The sequence below is a fragment of the Toxotes jaculatrix genome, chromosome 3 (genome assembly GCF_017976425.1).
Source record: "Toxotes jaculatrix isolate fToxJac2 chromosome 3, fToxJac2.pri, whole genome shotgun sequence".
Classification (NCBI taxonomy): domain Eukaryota; kingdom Metazoa; phylum Chordata; class Actinopteri; family Toxotidae; genus Toxotes; species Toxotes jaculatrix.
In genome coordinates this window covers 28930656-28948772 of record NC_054396.1, presented here as the reverse complement: position 1 = coordinate 28948772, position 18117 = coordinate 28930656, and the positions used below count along the sequence as shown (strand labels likewise).

Here is an 18117-nt window from a genome sequence, read left to right as displayed (position 1 = left end):
GTGGGCTCCCAGTACATCTCAGATGTTTTGTAAATTCTATGATACTGTGTGTGTGTGTGTGTGTGACAGACACACACAGAGACAAATAGACACACATTTTCTATTCTCACTTTTCTGTTAGTATTAAATGTGATTGAAGTTATTTAATTTTTGGTGGCTGGGCCAGTAAAACTTGAATCTACTGGCCAAGCGGGCCAGTAAGAAAAAAATGTTATGTTGGACCCTGTTAAAAGCCCAATTTCATTTTACAGATTTACATTTTCTGGCAGCAAACCTTTATTATTTATGTTTTTTAAAAGGAACTGATCTTCATGTCAAAACTCCTGACTCAACTAAACAAAAAGGCTTATATGAACCTTATCAGCAATCTGTAATGTTTAAACCTTTACATACTATGGAGAATTTACAAATATTTATTTTTTTAATTGTATTTCTTAATTAGTATTCCTCATTTCTTTCATTTGTTCATGGACTGAATTAAAAGAGAAAAACCAGAGCATGTTAACATTAAACCGGAGACGTTACAAGTTAGTTAACCGTTAAACTAAAGTTAGCGTTAAACATGGCTCTGACTAAACAGTAAAATATTAAACAAAATGTCAATTTGTACGGGATTAAAGTACGGATTAAACAATCGTACTTTAAGTAAATTCCACAGCGCTGGTTTTTTGTTGTACTTGTCATTTTTCAGATTTAGTTTTTGTTTGTTATGACAACGTCAACAACGTTAGCATGACGCGAAATTCTTGGTTAAGCTAGCTCAGAAAAAAAACATTCACCACAGACAAAGTATGCTCCTCCATATTCCTTCATCAATCACAGTCCCCCACAAACACGACCAACTCAGTCCTTTGCGGTGTAATTTCTAGAAATAAGTCAACTTATACTGATTATTCTTTTAGCTAATTTACCTTCACATGAATACGGCTCCCTTTCGCGTCGGTTGTTTACAACTCGCGCTTCCCAGACGTATCCTGCACATGCGCACTCCCGCCCATACAGCCGAAGAAAGCCGAAGTGAACGTTCGGAAACTTCGGAGCCCGTTAACCTGCGGATATTACTCATGATTAAAGTTTACACAAGTTACACAACTTCAAGTACCCGTTACTATTAATAATTGTTTTGCGCTAATATTTTAAATACTCGTATGGTTACTACTAATAATAATAACCTTTTTGATACTTGCAGTATATTTTTCTGTTAAGATTTCTGTACATTTATGCAAGAAAAATGTCAGGACAGGCCTCGAAATGAAGAATTTTAGTAGTTTTTAGTAGAATAGTTTTTACACTATTGACAGTTTTGTTTTCAGTTTCTTAAGTTTCTTAAGGATTAACTCAGCTAGCATGTAAAGTATGGCAGTAATGGTGGCCCAACTTTTCTGCTGCTATATCTCCTGTAACAAATCCATCAAATCAGACACAGGCAGCACAGGGATGTTCTGAATGTTTCACCCACTTTATTTCATGGGAACCAAATTAAACCCAAGTCTTACTGGGTAACACACAAAATTGAGAAAAAGGAACTGCAAAAGTCAAACTAAATACTGTAGACTTACCACATGTCTATCATAAAATGTATTTCTGCCAGAGGAAATTCATTCTAAAAAGCCCAGTGCTGAGTTGTAAATTATATTGTTTTCAAAATAAAGTTGTGATGTTATACCAAATTTTGAACAGTGCTCTTATCTACTGTGTCTAAAACTTGTCTATAAAAAACAACATAATAAAATATCTTTGCCATCATCCAGTATCTAGCTCATGTCCATGCTCTCTGTGGGTCCTAAGCTGCCTCCCTCCCCTCCCTGGACGCTCTGGTAGATGGACGCCATGTCAGCGTTGGTTCTGATCTGGTTGGCGAAGTCGGCCATGCTGGGGCTCCTCTCCACCTCGGGCACGGCCAGCAGGGCGGCAACGGCACGCATGGCCGACCGCCGCAGCTCCTCCTGCTTCTCAAACTCCTGCTTCACAGAACCAGCCTTCACCTACATCCGACAGGAAGTGATGCAGACTTCATTTCAGTGTAGTGGGAACCGCCATCACGTGCTTATTCACACTGTACTCCTCAATACCAAGTGTGTCGATTATTTTACCATAAAAAAATACACATTTGGTCAAGTCAACAGTTATTCTGATGAACAATCAGACAGATTTTAAACAGGTCCAAATGACCTTTTTTGTGAGGGCCCTGACCACCTTGCTACTGTTGACTAAATGACTACGGCTGCTACGACGTTATCAGCTGTAATTCTTACTGAGTGTGTGTGTGTGTGTGTGTTTTATAGTACCTTGGTGGTGCAGGTAGCTTTAAGTGGCTCCACCAGTCTGTCCAGTCTCTGGAGAACAGCAGCAGGACACAGGGAGACCAGTCTGGCGAGCATCAGGAAGGTCAGCATCTACAGCCCATGAACAGAAAAACACACACACACGCACAGTGTGTTGATGCCATGGATTAAACAAGCTTTTATGAGTGTGATAAATTACTGACAGCTGTCTACACTTGACTCTGTCTACACTCTTCTACGCTGGATGAAAGAACCAACAAGAAAAGCCTGTTGGATGTTTTGGCAACACCAAAAGCTAAAGAAATGATACTGGATGAGAAATACTCGATGCCGTTGTTAAAACATGCGTTATATTTGTTTCTACCCACCCTGATGTCATAGTGGTCTTTCAGTCCTTCCTCTACATGATCCAGGAACTGCAGGACATCCAGCCCCTCCAGGCAGCTGTCCAGCAGAGTGTACATACACTCGAATGCTGCTTTACGCACATCCAAACCATCATCCACTGTGTGTTTGAATGGACCCATCTCTACCTGCAGTACACAAAAATGTAAACACCTGCACAGAGCTTTGAGGAACATTAAGAGATAAACACCAACATCTCCAGCTTCCCAACCAGCTGACCCACCTCTCTGATGAGGTCCTTCCTGATCTGGGTCTCCTTATAGAGGTGAGGCAGCACCGTTCCCAGGAGACCGCGGATCAGAGATGGTTTGTTATGAGCTGCAGAGTTGAACATCACCAAAGCGACACGGCGCACGTTGATGTCCTGATCCTGCAGGGTCTTTAGGAAGTCACCTGCCGAACAGAGATGGCCTCATGGTTACCGAGTAGACAGTAAATGTGTGTGTTTAGTTTCTGTCAGAGCCCATTTAAAGTTTACATGTCTTTTTTAGGAGATTAGTTCAGGAGTGGGACTTAGATGTGAGGTTAGGTAAACATTGTCTAAAAACAACATCCTCATGTCCATGTGGGCTCTGAGAACTGGGAAATGATTAAATAATTAGTTCATGGATAATTGATAATTAGTCATTTTTAAGCTGAAATGCCAAATACTGTCCTGTTCCAGTTTCACGATTATTGCTGGATTTCTTGGACCTCTGTGATAATAAACAGGTTTTAGAGAGAGGCTGTGTGAAAGTGTGTGTCTGTGCCTGTGTCTTACCTATGCAGTCCTTCAGCAGTGAATCTATGGGAGCAGGTTGGTCAGCAATGGTGAACTTGATAGCTGTCACCACTGTGCTGCGAGCCAGAGGAGAACCTGTGAGGGGGACAGGTAAAGTGCCAGGTGACTTTGTTTTTTTCATTATTGTTTTGTTTCTATTGTTTTATAAATTAACTTTAACAGAACCACATAAAAGGAAACTGTTTGTCATCAAAATTAAATGCCTAAACAGAAGTCATTAACTTTGGTGCCATCTTTGTAATTCTTTTTGTTTAGGCTTCGTGTTATATTAAATAAAGTTCCCATGGTCCTCCTCACACTTCGTACCAGCTTTAAGCTGCTGTTTAAGTCTGGGTAGTAGTTGTGCAGGGTTGACTAAGGTCAGTTTTCCCAGACATTCAGCCACCAGGTTCCTGGTGCCCTCCTCCTGACACTCGCAGTTCTGAAACAGCAAAGACCAGATGGACTCCACATGGGGCGAGAGACTAGAGGCTGGACAGGCACTGGACAGAGAGAGAGAGAGAGAGATATTAAATATTCAGCAAGAAGAAAAGAGAGGAATAGGAGAGAAGTTTAAAAGCACTTAGAAAGGGTTCTGCCTCTGTTTTTGGTCTCTACCAACTCCTGAGAGAAGTATCTGTCCCTCTTGCTGCTAAATGCTCCATGGCAGCGCAGAGAGTGAATCAGAGCAGTTAAATTGTCTCTGGACAAATAGACACACCTGATGACTTCTTTGAGGGAGTGTAGAAGCAGGTATTGTCTCCGTGGCTGGGAGGAGATCTCCTTCAGGAGGAAGGGCAGGTAGTCGTTCAGGCTGCCGACTGCCATGCTGCCTAAAGCGCAGGAGGCTGCCGTCTTCACCTGAAATCAGAGGAGTAGATGGGGTCACCTGACAGCAGCAGTTTAGTCTGAGCATTGAGGAGTTAGGGAAAGCTAATCTTTCTTTATCTCGCATACTTGGATTTGACAACGTTTCAACCGCAAATGGTCTTCGTCAGGTAAAGGTGAGGACGTTTACAACAGGACAGCAGTGTGTGCGTACTCTTTCTGTTTTAAGAAAGTGTGTATCATACCTCCTCACTGGTGGAGGTGAAGGCCTCCAGGATGACTCCCTGCACCTCCTTACTTCCTCCCAGACTGCCGCTCCTCCCCACCTCCCCAAGACACAACAGAGCCAGGACACGAGCAGACTCAGGTGATCCAGGATTCTTTATCTGAGGAGGGAAAAACGCTGTAGACAGAGCAGACCCGAGCACATAGCTGTAACAACAAGCTGTAACTGTAACTACCACACCTCCTGTATGAAGCCGGCCACAGAGCCCGGCGTCTCTTTGGGACAGGCTGAGGACAGGGCAGCCACACAGCGAGCGACAGAGTGGAAGGACTGTCTGTGGATGACACCGCTGTCTGCAGAGGACCGAGAGCTGTGGAACGGCTCAGTGAGAGACTTCAGTAACTGACTGAGAGAGGAGAGGAGGAGAGGGGAGGAGAGGGGAGGAGAGGGGAGGGAGGAGTCAATAAAGGCTTCATAATTTATCCAGTTATTTTCTGTGCTGTTCATGTAATAACTTTCAACACTGTGGGTTTTGGAAAGTTTTCATGTCGTTCGATTAAATAAATCCTGTTTACGAGTCAGAGAACTGGTGACAACAGGCTGTAACTTCTGAAACTTCCATCCAAACATATCAGATGCATTTCAGCATGAAACAAACCACTGACACTGGGCCTGAACAGATCCAACACACAGCTCACCCGCTCACACTGTCTCACCTATAGCCCAGGCTACTGGTTTTGGACAGAACCAGTGCCTGTATGAAGTCCAGTATGGCTGCCAGAGCGCCGCCCTGCAGCATCGGAGAATGGACGAGTCTGAAGACTCCCGGCAGCACAGAGGAGCTGATCTTTGCCAGAGAGGAGGGGCAGGCTTTGGCCATGCAGGTCAGCAAGGTGATGGATACCTGAACAGAGGAATATTACAGGTACAGCGCAGTGTGTTTTAGATAATAATATCAATACAGAGAGCACTTTGTGTTATGGAGAACTTATTCACAGGTCAACCAGATTCTGGAAATTGCCTCACAGGATTTAGGTGTCCTCCATAAATCTGCATCATTCACTGTCATATTGATATTTGTTTTCACTGTTGGGTGCATCGCTGTTAAAGCTCCCTCTCCCTTGAACTTTAGACAAATATGTCAATTTTCAGAATAACTGTTGGCATCACCTATATGCGTTGTATAGGTGATGCGTGTTAAGAGTCATTTCAGTGGTTCAGTGCTTTCCTCCCTACCTGGGACACGTGCATGTCGCCCTCATCCACCAGAGCAGGAAGTTCACTCAGCACAGGCTCCAGAGCCGCAGGTTTGATGCTGGAGGCGTGATGAGAGACCAGTGCGGTGAGACAGTTCAGCGTGCCGAGCTTCAGGGTCCGCTGGTTCTTCCTCAAGAAAGATCCCAACACTGACAGAGCCTCTGGCAGGATGGATGATAAGTCGATCTGGAGGAGAGGGAGGGAAGTTCCTGTTATTTCTCAGTTTCCATCAAATAAAAGTCAAATTAAAAAAAAAAACATGTATTTTGAAAACCATTCATACTGAACCTTTATTGGAGAAGCAGCGATGAGGGTGATGGCCCGAACTGCTGTCAGTCTTGTTATCTCATTCTTTAATCTCTCCAGAAAGATCGCTAAAACACCCGGGAGATCTGCCCCCAGGAGGTCACCAAGGTGACACACCATGTGACTCATACAGGAAATAGCCCTCTCTTTCACTTCCTGGTCGATGTCTGTTGCTTTGAGCCTCTTCAGGGTTACAGAGAACACCTTGGAGAAACAGAATCCTGATTGGTTTAAGACTGCCAGTATATTTGTTACTGATCATCTCTTGGCCCATTAGTAAACCTTCTTAGTGTTAACAGTAAAATCAGACTATAATAATGAGTTGAGATTAGAACTGAAAGATTAAAAACAGACAGGAAAGTAAAGAGCAGAGAGAAACAGTCCAGTCGAACCTCTCTGACAAACGGTTTGGGGTCGATTCCTCCAGATGTGGCGGCGTGTCCCTGCGGCCTCATCACTCTGACCAGCTGCTGGACGACCAGCAGCGCCTCCGACGTGATCTTATAGAAAGTGTCTTCCACACATGCCACCACCGGGGGCAGCAGCACCTGCAGACACCACAGCAGGGGTGACGAACATGTCGTCACGTTAATCTTTGTATTCAGACTGAAACACAATGTTCAAATGTCTCTGAGCACGAAGCCTGACGCTTTTTGTTGAGACCATGGATGAACGGACCATCCATGACAATGTTAACAAATAACATGTAACAGGTGTGTCAGTGAGTGTGACCGTATGTTAACAGGTGTTTAACAGACAGCAGAGGTGATCGCTCCACCATCTACCAGCACCCAGCAAGTCACACTTGCTCCTGATCTTGTTTGTTTTGTTTCTTGTGGTTTGAGTCTGTGGGTCTCAGTAATCTGTCTCTGTGGTTGGTTGGAGACTTAGAGAGGGTTGGTCTTTTACAGTGTTGGGTCTCAGCGCCCCCCTCTGGACGGGGCGTAACATGCACCTCATCGAAGCGAAACATTAAAAGAGGTTTAAAGAACCTGCATGTGTGGCTGAAAGGCTTGAGGAGGGTGGGAGAGGAGGAGGACGTGGAAGAAGGAGAGGGCATCGATCCTCATGGTGGAGGAGGTGGACTTGTCTGTCAGGGAGAAGACTATGCCTGGAGGAAGGAGGCAGGAGGGAGAAAGGAAAGGAAGCGAAAAACAATAACCAAAAAAGAGTGAAAAGGGGGAATAAAGGAGAGAGGAGGGGAAGGGTCGATGGGAAGGAAAAACAAATGAAGTTTTCAAATGAGGGAGGAACAAAAAGCAAGAGAAAAGGGGATGGAAAATGAAGTGTGTGTGTGTGTGTGTGTGTGTGTGTACCAGGTATTAAAGCAGGTATGTGCTGTTCCAGGGCTCCAGGTACAGTGTGAGAGAGTTCGGTGAGGAGACAGAAGCAGCCCTGTCGAGATTTAATGCTCTTCTCCTTCAGCTGCCTGTGGAGAGCCTTCACGATCAGCGGCACCTGCACAGACCACACACACACACACACACACACACAAAATCACATGACACTGTGGTTCTTTAGTACAGTGAGCTGATGACATTACTGAATCATGCTTCACCTGTTTCTTCAGCACCGCGACCGCCGGCTCCTCCTCGCTGCTCGACCCCAGGTCTGAACCGGCCACGATGAGGCCGTGGTGACTCGATCCCACCCGAGTTTGTCTCAGCAGAGTTGAAAAGGCGGCGAAGACGTCTGCCCTCACGTTCTCCTCGCGCTCTTTGAATCGGGCGAGCAGAGCGGGGCAGATGGAGGAGTAGAAGGAGAGGAGGAGGTCCCGGCGCGTGTTGATCAGCGCCTCCAGGCATTTGATGGAGGAGCGTCGCACCTTCCAGCTCATGTCATCATCGTCACTGTACTCGTCGTCTGACTCTGGATGGGGTCATGAGATGAGACAGCGGTTACTCAGAGGAGAAACAGACGGAGCAGCCGACCACCACACGTCTGTTCACACAGACCTTCATCGAGCCCGTCCTCTATGTCCATGCTATCTTCCTCCTCCTGCTCATCGTCATCGTAGTTGTAGTTAGGGTCAAAGGTCATGAACTTAAGACAAAGCTTAGTCACCGTGGCAACATGGGGTGACATCTCCTTTGGACACCTGTCAATCAACGGACACAGTACAAGTAATAGGAAGAGGGAAAAGTGAGGACAGGGTGTGTGTGTGTGCGTGTGTGTGTGTGTGTTTACCTGCGTATAAAGGCTTCAAAGGCCTGGAAACAATACTCTCTCAGCTCATCATCCTCCACACTGGTGAACTTCACAACCATGGGGATCAGCTTCTCTAAATGTTCACCTGCAGAACACACACACACACACACACACACACACGTGTAAAAGACCAACAAAATGAATTAACAACCAGGACAAAGACAAAGGTTTTAAATTTATGTTTAAAGAAATCAGCACTTTCAGCTGGTTTTGTTCACTGGTTGGGGTGTAATGTGATCACTTTCTGAATCACACCTGAACGCTACATAAGTACAGGAACCAAGCTCACCCACACGATGGCCGCCCTGGCGGCTAATCGTTGCCAGGCACTGGATGTACGTCCTGGTCAACGAAGTGGGCGGACCCTTGGCGAGCTCTGTCAGCAGGTGCTCAGTGAGCTGGGAGAAGAGGGCGGGGCTACAGCAGGGCACCAGGTGACCGAGAGCCAAGATGGAGCGCTTCCTGACCGCCATTCTGGAACTAGTTAACTGGCGGAGCACACGGGTGAAGAATGAATGAATGAAAGGATGGATAAGATGAAGGATGGAGCAAGGAAACGAAGGATGAATGACAAATATGACAAAATAAAATGCTGACGAGCTGAATGCAGCAACGTCTAAACACAATGTGCCAAAATGACTGAGGATAAGAAAAACAAACAAAACAAAGAAAAGTCACTTAGAAAAATCAGAAGATCCTTCAGTAAAAATTATTTAATAGATTTAACTCAACACTATGAGTTAAATCACACATGTTAAATCACTCATTATGAGTTTTATGTGTGAACATATTTGGAAAATGTGGATTACAAGCAATACTTGACTTGTAAATACTAATATACTAAAATAATAAAGCTGATGGTCAGGTAGAGAAATGCATGAGATTTCCTCTGTTTTCATTGGTTGAAACTCTTTATTAGTACTACAGTTACCTCACCACCACTCTAACGGTGCGTCCTGCTGCTGTCAGGGAGGAAGACATTAAATATACCTGGTCCCCACCTGTGGCTGTTCAGTTTGAGATACAGTCTGAGAGTTTCTTACCTGAGGGAGGAGGCTGGAGAGCAGAGAGCTGTGAAAACTGACCAGTGCTCCGCTCAGCCTGCAGGAAAAACATCAACATCAACATCAACATCATCTCTGATTTCCTCTTCAATCAGTCTGACGTGTGCTTAAATGGGGACATGTCTGTCTTCAGGCACAAAAACCACTGAAAAGCATTGTACAAATAAAGTGTATTATTATTATTACACATGGAAATTTTGGCCTGATGGTGATGCTACGGTAAAAGTCAGTATGAGAATCATCATTAAGGGATTTACAAATTTCTCTGTAATCTTGCCAATAACTGTTGAGCTGCTCTGCTCTCGACCAACATGTCAGACGGACTGACGTCCTTACGTCCTGCTGTTCACAGGGAGACATGTTTTCTAATGTTTTGTTATCACCTTGCCAACATGTCCGACAGGATGTCCAGGGCCTCCAGCTGCACTGACACGTCCTCCTGTTTCCCCATAGCACCGATCAGCTGGGAGGTGATCTTCTTACAAACACTGGCTGTCAGAGTCAAACCTGGCAACCGACAGCACAAGAAGCGAAACACAAATTTAAAAGCAACTCCACCACAAAAAAACAAAGAAAAAAAAATTAACTCTGAGTTATTATTCACAGTTGTTAATTATTTTGTTCCCAGATGTTAATGTTGATCTCAGTCTGTGGCCCAGTTCAACACAGTGGTGAGTTTGGGCTTCTGCTGCCTTCAGGTGCCGTCGGACAATACTGAGATTCGGGATCCAGTGCACTTGAATAATTAGAATTATGATACATAAATACAACTTCCAGAAAAGTTGGGAATTTAAAGCTGAATAATGACAGAGCAATGAAATATAAAACCCATGGGACGTGATCTGAGGGGAAAAATGCCAAAAGATGGTGCTGAAGCTTTGCAGAAGTTCATAGTGAAAATAAAAGATTTTACAGCTATGCTACTGTTTGGTTTAATCAGTGTAACCTTGTGTGACCTTTCACTTTTTGTTTGACTCGTGTTTACACAGGTTGTTCATTTTACACAACCTGGCAAGTGACTTTTTTGAATGCAGATTTAAGTCACTTTCACATCTTCTTTGAGCGCAGAATGTTGTGGAACAAAACATCGTAGTCAGATGGAAACCTGGCGTCAAAGCTGATCCTCGTCCAATCTGGACTGAGGAGACACCTGAGACGACAGTGACAGGTCTGCTTCAGCCCTCACCTGATGAAGACAGAGGCAGCTCAGCGATCACGGTCTTCAGTCCCATACTGGAAATGTCTCTCAGCTGCTCCTTATCTGACACCATGTTGGAACACAGAGTGTCCACCATCGTCTCCACCTGAGGCTCCTTCACCTTACTCACCAGAGGGGCCAGGCTAAAAATCAAACATACCCAGAAAACTTTATTAATTTTCTACATCACTGTCATGACACCTCTGCCATAAATATTAAAGTAAGATCTCAGTTTAACACCTGGGGGTAGGAGCAGGCCTTTGAAATCACAGCTGCTCTGGAAACTAATCATGGTCCAATACGAAGTTTTACACACGAGTGATGAGGAAAGATGAAGCCTCCTGGGTTCAAACACTCATGATGGACTTTTCAGTGAAGCAGGAAACATGTTGTCAATCATAATCTGAAAACTCCTTTGAAAATAACCGGCTGCAGAGCTGTTAACCCTACGTCCCGACCACCTGGACGTCTGACGTGAAGACAGACTGAACCGGCACTGTCACTGTTCATAGACTGATGTGTTTATTTATTGTCATACAAAGTACTTGAACAGTGTTCTTCTTAGATTAGGGGAAAAAAGTGAAACAAACAACATGTTCAGTGAAACCAAATCTTTAAACTGGCGTGAATGAACAGGCCTGAACAGCTTGTCTAAAGGTGAAAATAAAAGCAGCAGGACCAGCGTCAGCTGTCCCTAACCTGTGTGTGTGTGTGTGTGTGTGTGTGTGTGTGCGTGTGTGCTTATTTTACCATTTCACAGCCAGGTTCTGCACCTCTCCATTCTTGTCCTCCAGCAGTTTGAGAAGCATGGACACCACCTTCCTCTCACTGTCCTCGTCCAGCTTGATGCTGTCCTTCTGCAGCTCCAGCATCAGGTCATTAGTGGCCATGAACCTGGACACACACACACACACACATAAAACCCACACACACGACACACACCAAACACATTCACAAATAGAAAAAGACAAAGAGGGATGAGTTGAGAATAAACAGAAAGAGATTTGAGACAAAGATAAACTTAATAAACTTTTTTAATGTGTCTGCTTCTGTGCTGCTGTTATGACACTACCCCCCTTGGTCACCTTGGTCTGTGGGAAAGTATAAATGGAACTTTTCACTGTTTTCAAGACTTTTACACTGAGGAGGAAATGAATCAGGGGAAAAACTCATCTGCAGATTAATCAGTAATGACAATGATAGTTGTAAAAGTTAGAAGACTTCCAGTGTGATTACGCTTGTCTGTCCTACCAAAAAAAAATCTGAAATTAAATATGTAAAAAAAAATAATAACAAATACTAATAATAAATAAAAAAGGAAAGACGTGTCGCCTGTGTAGTAAAATGACACTCACTCATAATGAGTCAGAACTAAAAAGTGTCATCTCACTGTCGGACACACGCTGTTTCTCTGTCTTACCTAAAGTCTTTGTCAGTGGATGTCATTTTCTCCAACAGGTTGGAGATGTGGTAGGACACGTTCGACATCTTGGCGCTTCGGCAGCAGTCACCGCCGCTAAGAAACTTATTCTGCGATTAAAATCAGAAAACTGGGGCAACAGGCTCAACCCGACAACATGGCGAGGCAGGAGGGGACAGAGGGAGGCAACACGGGATCAGTACCCGGTGAGGAACTTGATACCGGCTGAGTTCAGATATAAATAGACGCGAGGGGAGAGTGGTTCAGGTTTATGGTGCCACCGTGTGGACAAACGGTCTCAGTCAAAGTTTAAGATACGGACAATACTTACTGATGCCATCCAGTGAGACTTACACTTCGCGAAGATATCATTTTTTCAAATGTCCATAGCTGATAAACGTCCATAAATCCACTTTGAAGTCACAGAACAAGAGACGCTTCAGAACTTGCTAAAGAATTTTCATGTTTTTAAGTTTTCTGCGGTTTCACAGTGATCCAGACATAGTTATCTGTACACCCATGGCCACACTGTAAACAGGAACTGCTCATAGTGAATTCTGCATATATTTAATGGTAAAATGTAAACGAATAGAGGCTTAAAACAAAACTGAAAAGAAAATAGCAGCTAACATTACAGTTCATGTGATGAGCTTTACGGGGCCTTCACGTCCAAAGTCGCATTTTAGACTGAGCTGATACTGAAAAAAGTGGGACTAACAGCAGCCCCTCACACAGGAGAAACTCAAAGATCCACTTAGAATTAAAGGTAGCTTAAATGACAACAGCCATTTCACAGAAAAACAGAGGGTAATCTGGCTATAAATAATAAAACCCCAATAAACTCATAGTTAGTCATCTGAGATTAGATTAAAACACATCATATATTTTTTCAGCGCAAACATATTATAACAACAAAAAATATTTTGTTAGTTGATCGGTGTAAAACGTCAAATATTCCACTGAGCTGTTATTTCTGGATTAACCCCGGAGCAATAATCTTTTGACCGCTACTACACATGGCAGCATCATTTTACTGTCAGTACTGATGGGATGTGGAACCTTCACTGGCCGTTTGTCGTTTCCGCCGGTACGAGCAGTTGTGGGACCGCGCTTTGCACTTGTTGCCACGTAGGATTGGTCGGTGGACCTGGTCAATTCATCTCCAAATACACGGGGACTAAGTTTCTGGGGTAGTTTCAAGTGTATCCGCAGACATGGTGAGTGTGATAACGTTTGATTTAAGCTGCCGGTGACGCCGTTAACGTTTGTGTTGTTTAACGTTTACCGTTCGCTGCTGACGTGACTGAGTAGCTAGCTCGCTAGCCGATATGCTAACAGCAGAGAGCTAATCAGTAAAGGTTTGTCTTTATTTTCTTGTTTCGTATTGATCCATGTTGATGTTTTTGTTTGTTTGTTTCAGGTTTCTGTTATCAACACGGTGGATACCTCCCATGAGGACATGATCGTAAGTTGTGTTCCCGGTGCTTGAAGCTAACGTTAGCATTCGCTAAACAGTCTGATTTTGTTCATTTAAAGTAGTTTTTGCAGCTACATTATCACAAATGTGTCTTTACGAGTCAGGTCGCATGTTTGTCGCATATGTCTATGCGAGCTGAAATGTGTTATGTCAACTCTATTTCACAGTCCATTAATCGTTTAGGTACTTCTTCAAAATAAAAGACCAAGTCTTTCGTGGTTGTGGCTGCTTCAGTGAGAGGAGGCGATTTATTTAGTCTTTTATTTTTTTTTGTGTTTCTGTTTTATGTAATTGTAAACTGATTAGACAAAACAAGATTTCTGAAGCAGTCGACGCGGACGTATAATGTTTATTGACATTTTATAGAGAAAATGACGAAATGCGAAGATACTCACCAGATTAATAAGTAATGAGAAAAGTTTCAGAGTTTAATTTTTCCAATCGAATATGTGACTGTGAAGGAAGGATGACGTTGCTGCTCTGCAACTGCTGGACGTTGATATGATATAAGCAACTGTTTGCTAACAATAAGCTTAAAAGGCGACAGTATCAGTGTTGTGTTTACGTCTTGTTTGCATTGACCCTAAGTGGCCAAACATTAGTTACTGCAGGTTTAAGGACTCGTTCTGTGTGTTTCAGCACGACGCCCAGATGGACTACTACGGAACCAGACTCGCCACCTGTTCGTCTGATCGCACCGTGAAGATCTTTGATGTTAGAAACGGAGGTCAGATACTGGTCGCAGACCTCAGAGGGTAAGAAACCACAGTTTCACAACCCAACCAAGAAGATAAGGCTGATAAAGTCACTTCACCTCATCTCATTGAGAGGCTGAAAATATGGGTGGCTGAGGTTGTAAGTTTGTTGTCTCTGTAAAATTAATAAAGCTTACACTGTACAGATGAACTTTAGCCATAAGTAATGGTGAATTATCATCTGACAAACATTTGGCAGAATTAAATTAAAATTGTTTTGATTATTTTACATTGAATTGATTATTTCCAGAGGTGTTTAATCTGTAACACTGGTACCACATCTAAACTCGCCTCTCCATTATTGGAATTTTTTACGTAATTATTTTCATACCCAGTATTTTGGGCTAAATTTGTGTGTGTGTGTATGTTTGTGTAGCCATGAGGGTCCCGTGTGGCAGGTAGCGTGGGCTCACCCGATGTTCGGCAACATCCTGGCTTCCTGCTCCTACGACCGTAAAGTCATCATCTGGAAGGAGGAGAACGGAGCCTGGGATAAGATGTACGAATACACTGGACACGAGTCGTCAGGTCGGTAGATTTCTGTGTGTCCGTGTTCTTCTCCACAGAGAAACCAGTGTGTGATTATCCTTGTGACTTCAGTTTAACCTCAGTTTCTTTCCCTATCGTTCTCTACAGAAAATATCCAGGTTTTCATTTGAGGTTTATTGTTTTCTTTTTTTTGTCTCTTTCCTCCATTGGGGAATAGAGTATTTAGGGTTTGGTCAATGACATGATTACAGTGCTGACGGGTCGTTTAGGTTTCCGGCCGCTGTCTCTCTTGACTTTGGTCTCGTTCTTAACTCTGCTGTTGTGTGTCTGCAGTGAACTCTGTCTGCTGGGGTCCCTATGACTTTGGTCTGATTTTGGCCTGCGGCAGTTCAGACGGAGCCATTTCCCTCCTCACGTTTACGGGTGATCAGCAGTGGGATGTCAAGAAGATCAGCAACGCACACACTGTGAGTGTTGAATCTCTGTTATATCCAGTGTGTTTGTGCTGACAGTGTAATGTGTATTGGACATTACAGTGAGCTGAGCTCCTCAGATTTGTCTCTTTAGACATTCAGTTGTAATCCTCCTCCTGCAGATTGGCTGTAACGCGGTGAGCTGGGCTCCTGCGGTGGTTCCAGGCAGCCTGATCGATCAGCCGTCAGGACAGAAGCCAAACTACGTCAAACGCTTCGTCTCCGGAGGCTGCGACAACCTGGTCAAACTCTGGAAGTATGTTATTATTTAGTAAACTTCCTGCGGTGCCTGATGTTTTTTCTGTTAAGCGTTGAGTGAAAATACAGTGAACAGTGAAAATCATATGGTTTGTAGAGTAGAGTTACCCACACAGTTCTGTTAAAGTTTGGTAAAGTAAAGGTTCAGTGAGCTGATGGTCTTTGGCTGAACTGTCACTGATCATCTTCCCGCCTCCAGAGAGGAAGACGGGCAGTGGAAGGAGGATCAGAAGCTGGAGGCTCACAGTGACTGGGTGAGAGACGTCGGCTGGGCTCCTTCTATTGGTCTTCCCACCAGCACCATCGCCAGCTGCTCCCAGGTGAGATTTTTTTTTTTTTACCTTCCTCAGGTTACTATGTAATATTTCTTTTACTTGTTAATAACAGTATTTTAACCAAATATTTGAAATTACAGAAATACAGAGAAGGACCATTCAGCTCATAAAAACCTTATAATCCAGTATTTACAAACCATACCAACCAATAACCAAAATATTTTAGTGTTTCAGTTCATCTGTGCCAAAGAATCACACCAACTCCCGTCCCGTTCAACATCAATTTAAAAGAACTTACCTGTACCAGCAGGTGGAGCCAGAGACAACATCAAGTTCCCTTTACAAACACAGAGGACTTTAACATAAACAGGCTACATTAATCTTTATTTTATTACCTTTATAAAACATTAGTAATAATGGAAAAAGTTTTATTTAAAACAGCCCAAAAACTTGGATGAGAAACCAAACACTGTCGCCTTGGTTACGCACCTCCACAGCTGAATGTTTGCTTCGCACCTTGTTTCAGGACGGACGTGTGTTTATCTGGACGTGTGATGACCCGGCAGGCAACACCTGGACGGCCAAACTGCTGCACAAGTTCAATGATGTTGTTTGGCACGTCAGCTGGTCAATCACAGGAAATATCCTGGCTGTTTCAGGAGGAGACAACAAGGTAGAGTGTACAAAATGATATGTTGTGAGGATCTGCTGCTTTTCTTTGTCTTGTATAAAATGAAATAACTGTTTCCGAACGTTTGCAGGTGACTCTGTGGAAGGAGTCGATGGACGGTCAGTGGGCTTGTATCAGCGACGTCAGCAAGGGCCAGAGCGCCGTGTCCACCATCACAGACACACAACAGAACGAGCAGTGACACACACACCAGCACACACAGCAAAGACCCCTGACCTCTGACCCCTGACCCCAGCCAGGATGACCACAGTCTTCAAAGATGAATTTAGTGTTAGTAAACACGCCGGACATTTGAACAGACAACAAAACGTTGTCCAGTGATCGAGCTTCGTTTGTTTATCTGTTATTTTCTCAGGCTTCAGCATGAGTCGGACGCCTCTTCTTTTCTAAACTTTATCTGAAGGGAGAGAAACAGTCACAGTGGAAAGATGAAGAATCTCTGCACAGTGTTTGGTTTCTTTTCCTGTTTCGTTCGATGTTTCCAAACACAAACATGACTGATGATAAGTACCTGATGCACTCCACTGTTCCTGCTTTAGGTTGTTCCCAGTTTAGAGTTTTCACACGAACATTAACACCGGTCCAAACATTATTTTAAAAACAACCGTACTCCATCCCATGATGCTCTGCTCCTGAAACATTCCACCTCCACCAGTGGAGAACAAAACTTCCAGGATGATCCCAGCATCCTCAGCAGCAGCTGAGCTTCTGGTTAACACAAACCACTGAACCCTGTGTTACATCTGTGAAGCTGTTTTATTTTCATTTATCTCTAAAGTATTTGGTGTAAAACCAGCTTCACCTCTCAGGCTGAATTCAAATCCCCACGCTGTCTCAGTGAGACAAGTCAGAGCAGAGCGACTAAACTGAGTCTGGTTTCTGTTTGGAAAAGTCTCCCACTGAATAAATGGAATAATAACAAGAGAATAAATGATTTATTTGGTGAATGTTGACTAGTACAAGTTCTTTTCAGCACTTGTCAGAGGTTGGTTGACAGGGATCAGAAAGTCAGCAGGTAAACTGAAAATCCAGAACCTGCCTTAATCAATCAGCCACTGTGCTGCTACGGCAACCAGAATAAATCATTATGATATGATTCCACAGCAACGACGAATAGAGCTTATATCTGAACTGTTTGGTTCTTCCAGCTGTAAAATCAGGAACTGTGGGTGGTTTTTTTTTCATATTTGATGTAATTAAATAAGTTTAATGTTAAAACAGTGTTGTGTTTGTTTCACTTTGATCACAGCCTCAAACCTGAATGAAGTCCTTTTACTGTGAATGTCTCTTCTCACAGTCTGATTGTTTTGGAGGGAGAGGTGGATTTTATGAACCCGGTGATGTGACACAGTCTACAGGAACTCAGATAACACCTCTTTACATCTGTGGTGAGCGGAGAGTCGTCTGAGAATGGACAACACGTCCAACCTTAAAGTCCCCGTCCTGTCAGCCAAGACCAGAGATCTGAGGCTGCAGTGGACCCAGGTTCACCACAGCTGGACAGATGAAGACTGGAATAACGTAGCCTGGTCTGATGGATCTGGATTTCTGCTGAGGCTGCAGATGGTGGGATCAGAATCCGTGGACCCGACCTGCCATGTGTCAACAGTCCAGGTTGGTGGTGGTGGTGGTGTGATGGTGTCTCACTTTGGGCCTTAATACCAATCAGTCATGGTTTGAATGTCACAGTCTGAGTGTTGTTGCTGATGATGTTTATTGTCTTTGTCTCTGTACATTGGACG

The 18117-nt window shown here is 43.8% G+C and overlaps 2 protein-coding genes across 2 annotated transcripts; one reads left to right on the top strand and one right to left on the bottom strand.

The window, feature by feature from the left end:
* Window positions 1–1443: 1443 nt before the first annotated feature.
* cand2 (cullin-associated and neddylation-dissociated 2 (putative)) lies at window positions 1444–12132 on the bottom strand. The gene is made up of 24 exons (XM_041034949.1): window positions 11958–12132; window positions 11288–11431; window positions 10526–10680; window positions 9723–9846; window positions 9319–9376; window positions 8565–8763; window positions 8255–8360; window positions 8023–8165; window positions 7626–7936; window positions 7384–7525; window positions 7060–7178; window positions 6460–6615; window positions 6050–6271; window positions 5741–5947; window positions 5221–5408; window positions 4745–4910; window positions 4524–4664; window positions 4172–4311; window positions 3778–3953; window positions 3451–3546; window positions 2914–3083; window positions 2654–2818; window positions 2289–2396; window positions 1444–1985 (listed from the first exon to the last, which is right to left on the bottom strand). The coding sequence occupies exons 1-24, from the start codon at window positions 12023–12025 to the stop codon at window positions 1755–1757; spliced, it is 3735 nt and encodes a 1244-aa protein (XP_040890883.1). The 5' UTR covers window positions 12026–12132; the 3' UTR covers window positions 1444–1754.
* A 909-nt stretch (window positions 12133–13041) lies between these two features.
* On the top strand, window positions 13042–17322 carry sec13 (SEC13 homolog, nuclear pore and COPII coat complex component). Its single transcript, XM_041035024.1, has 9 exons — window positions 13042–13174; window positions 13378–13422; window positions 14074–14189; window positions 14566–14717; window positions 15012–15145; window positions 15274–15407; window positions 15609–15729; window positions 16211–16357; window positions 16446–17322. Exons 1-9 carry the CDS (start codon window positions 13172–13174, stop codon window positions 16554–16556), a joined length of 963 nt encoding a protein of 320 aa, XP_040890958.1. The 5' UTR covers window positions 13042–13171; the 3' UTR covers window positions 16557–17322.
* Window positions 17323–18117: the final 795 nt, after the last annotated feature.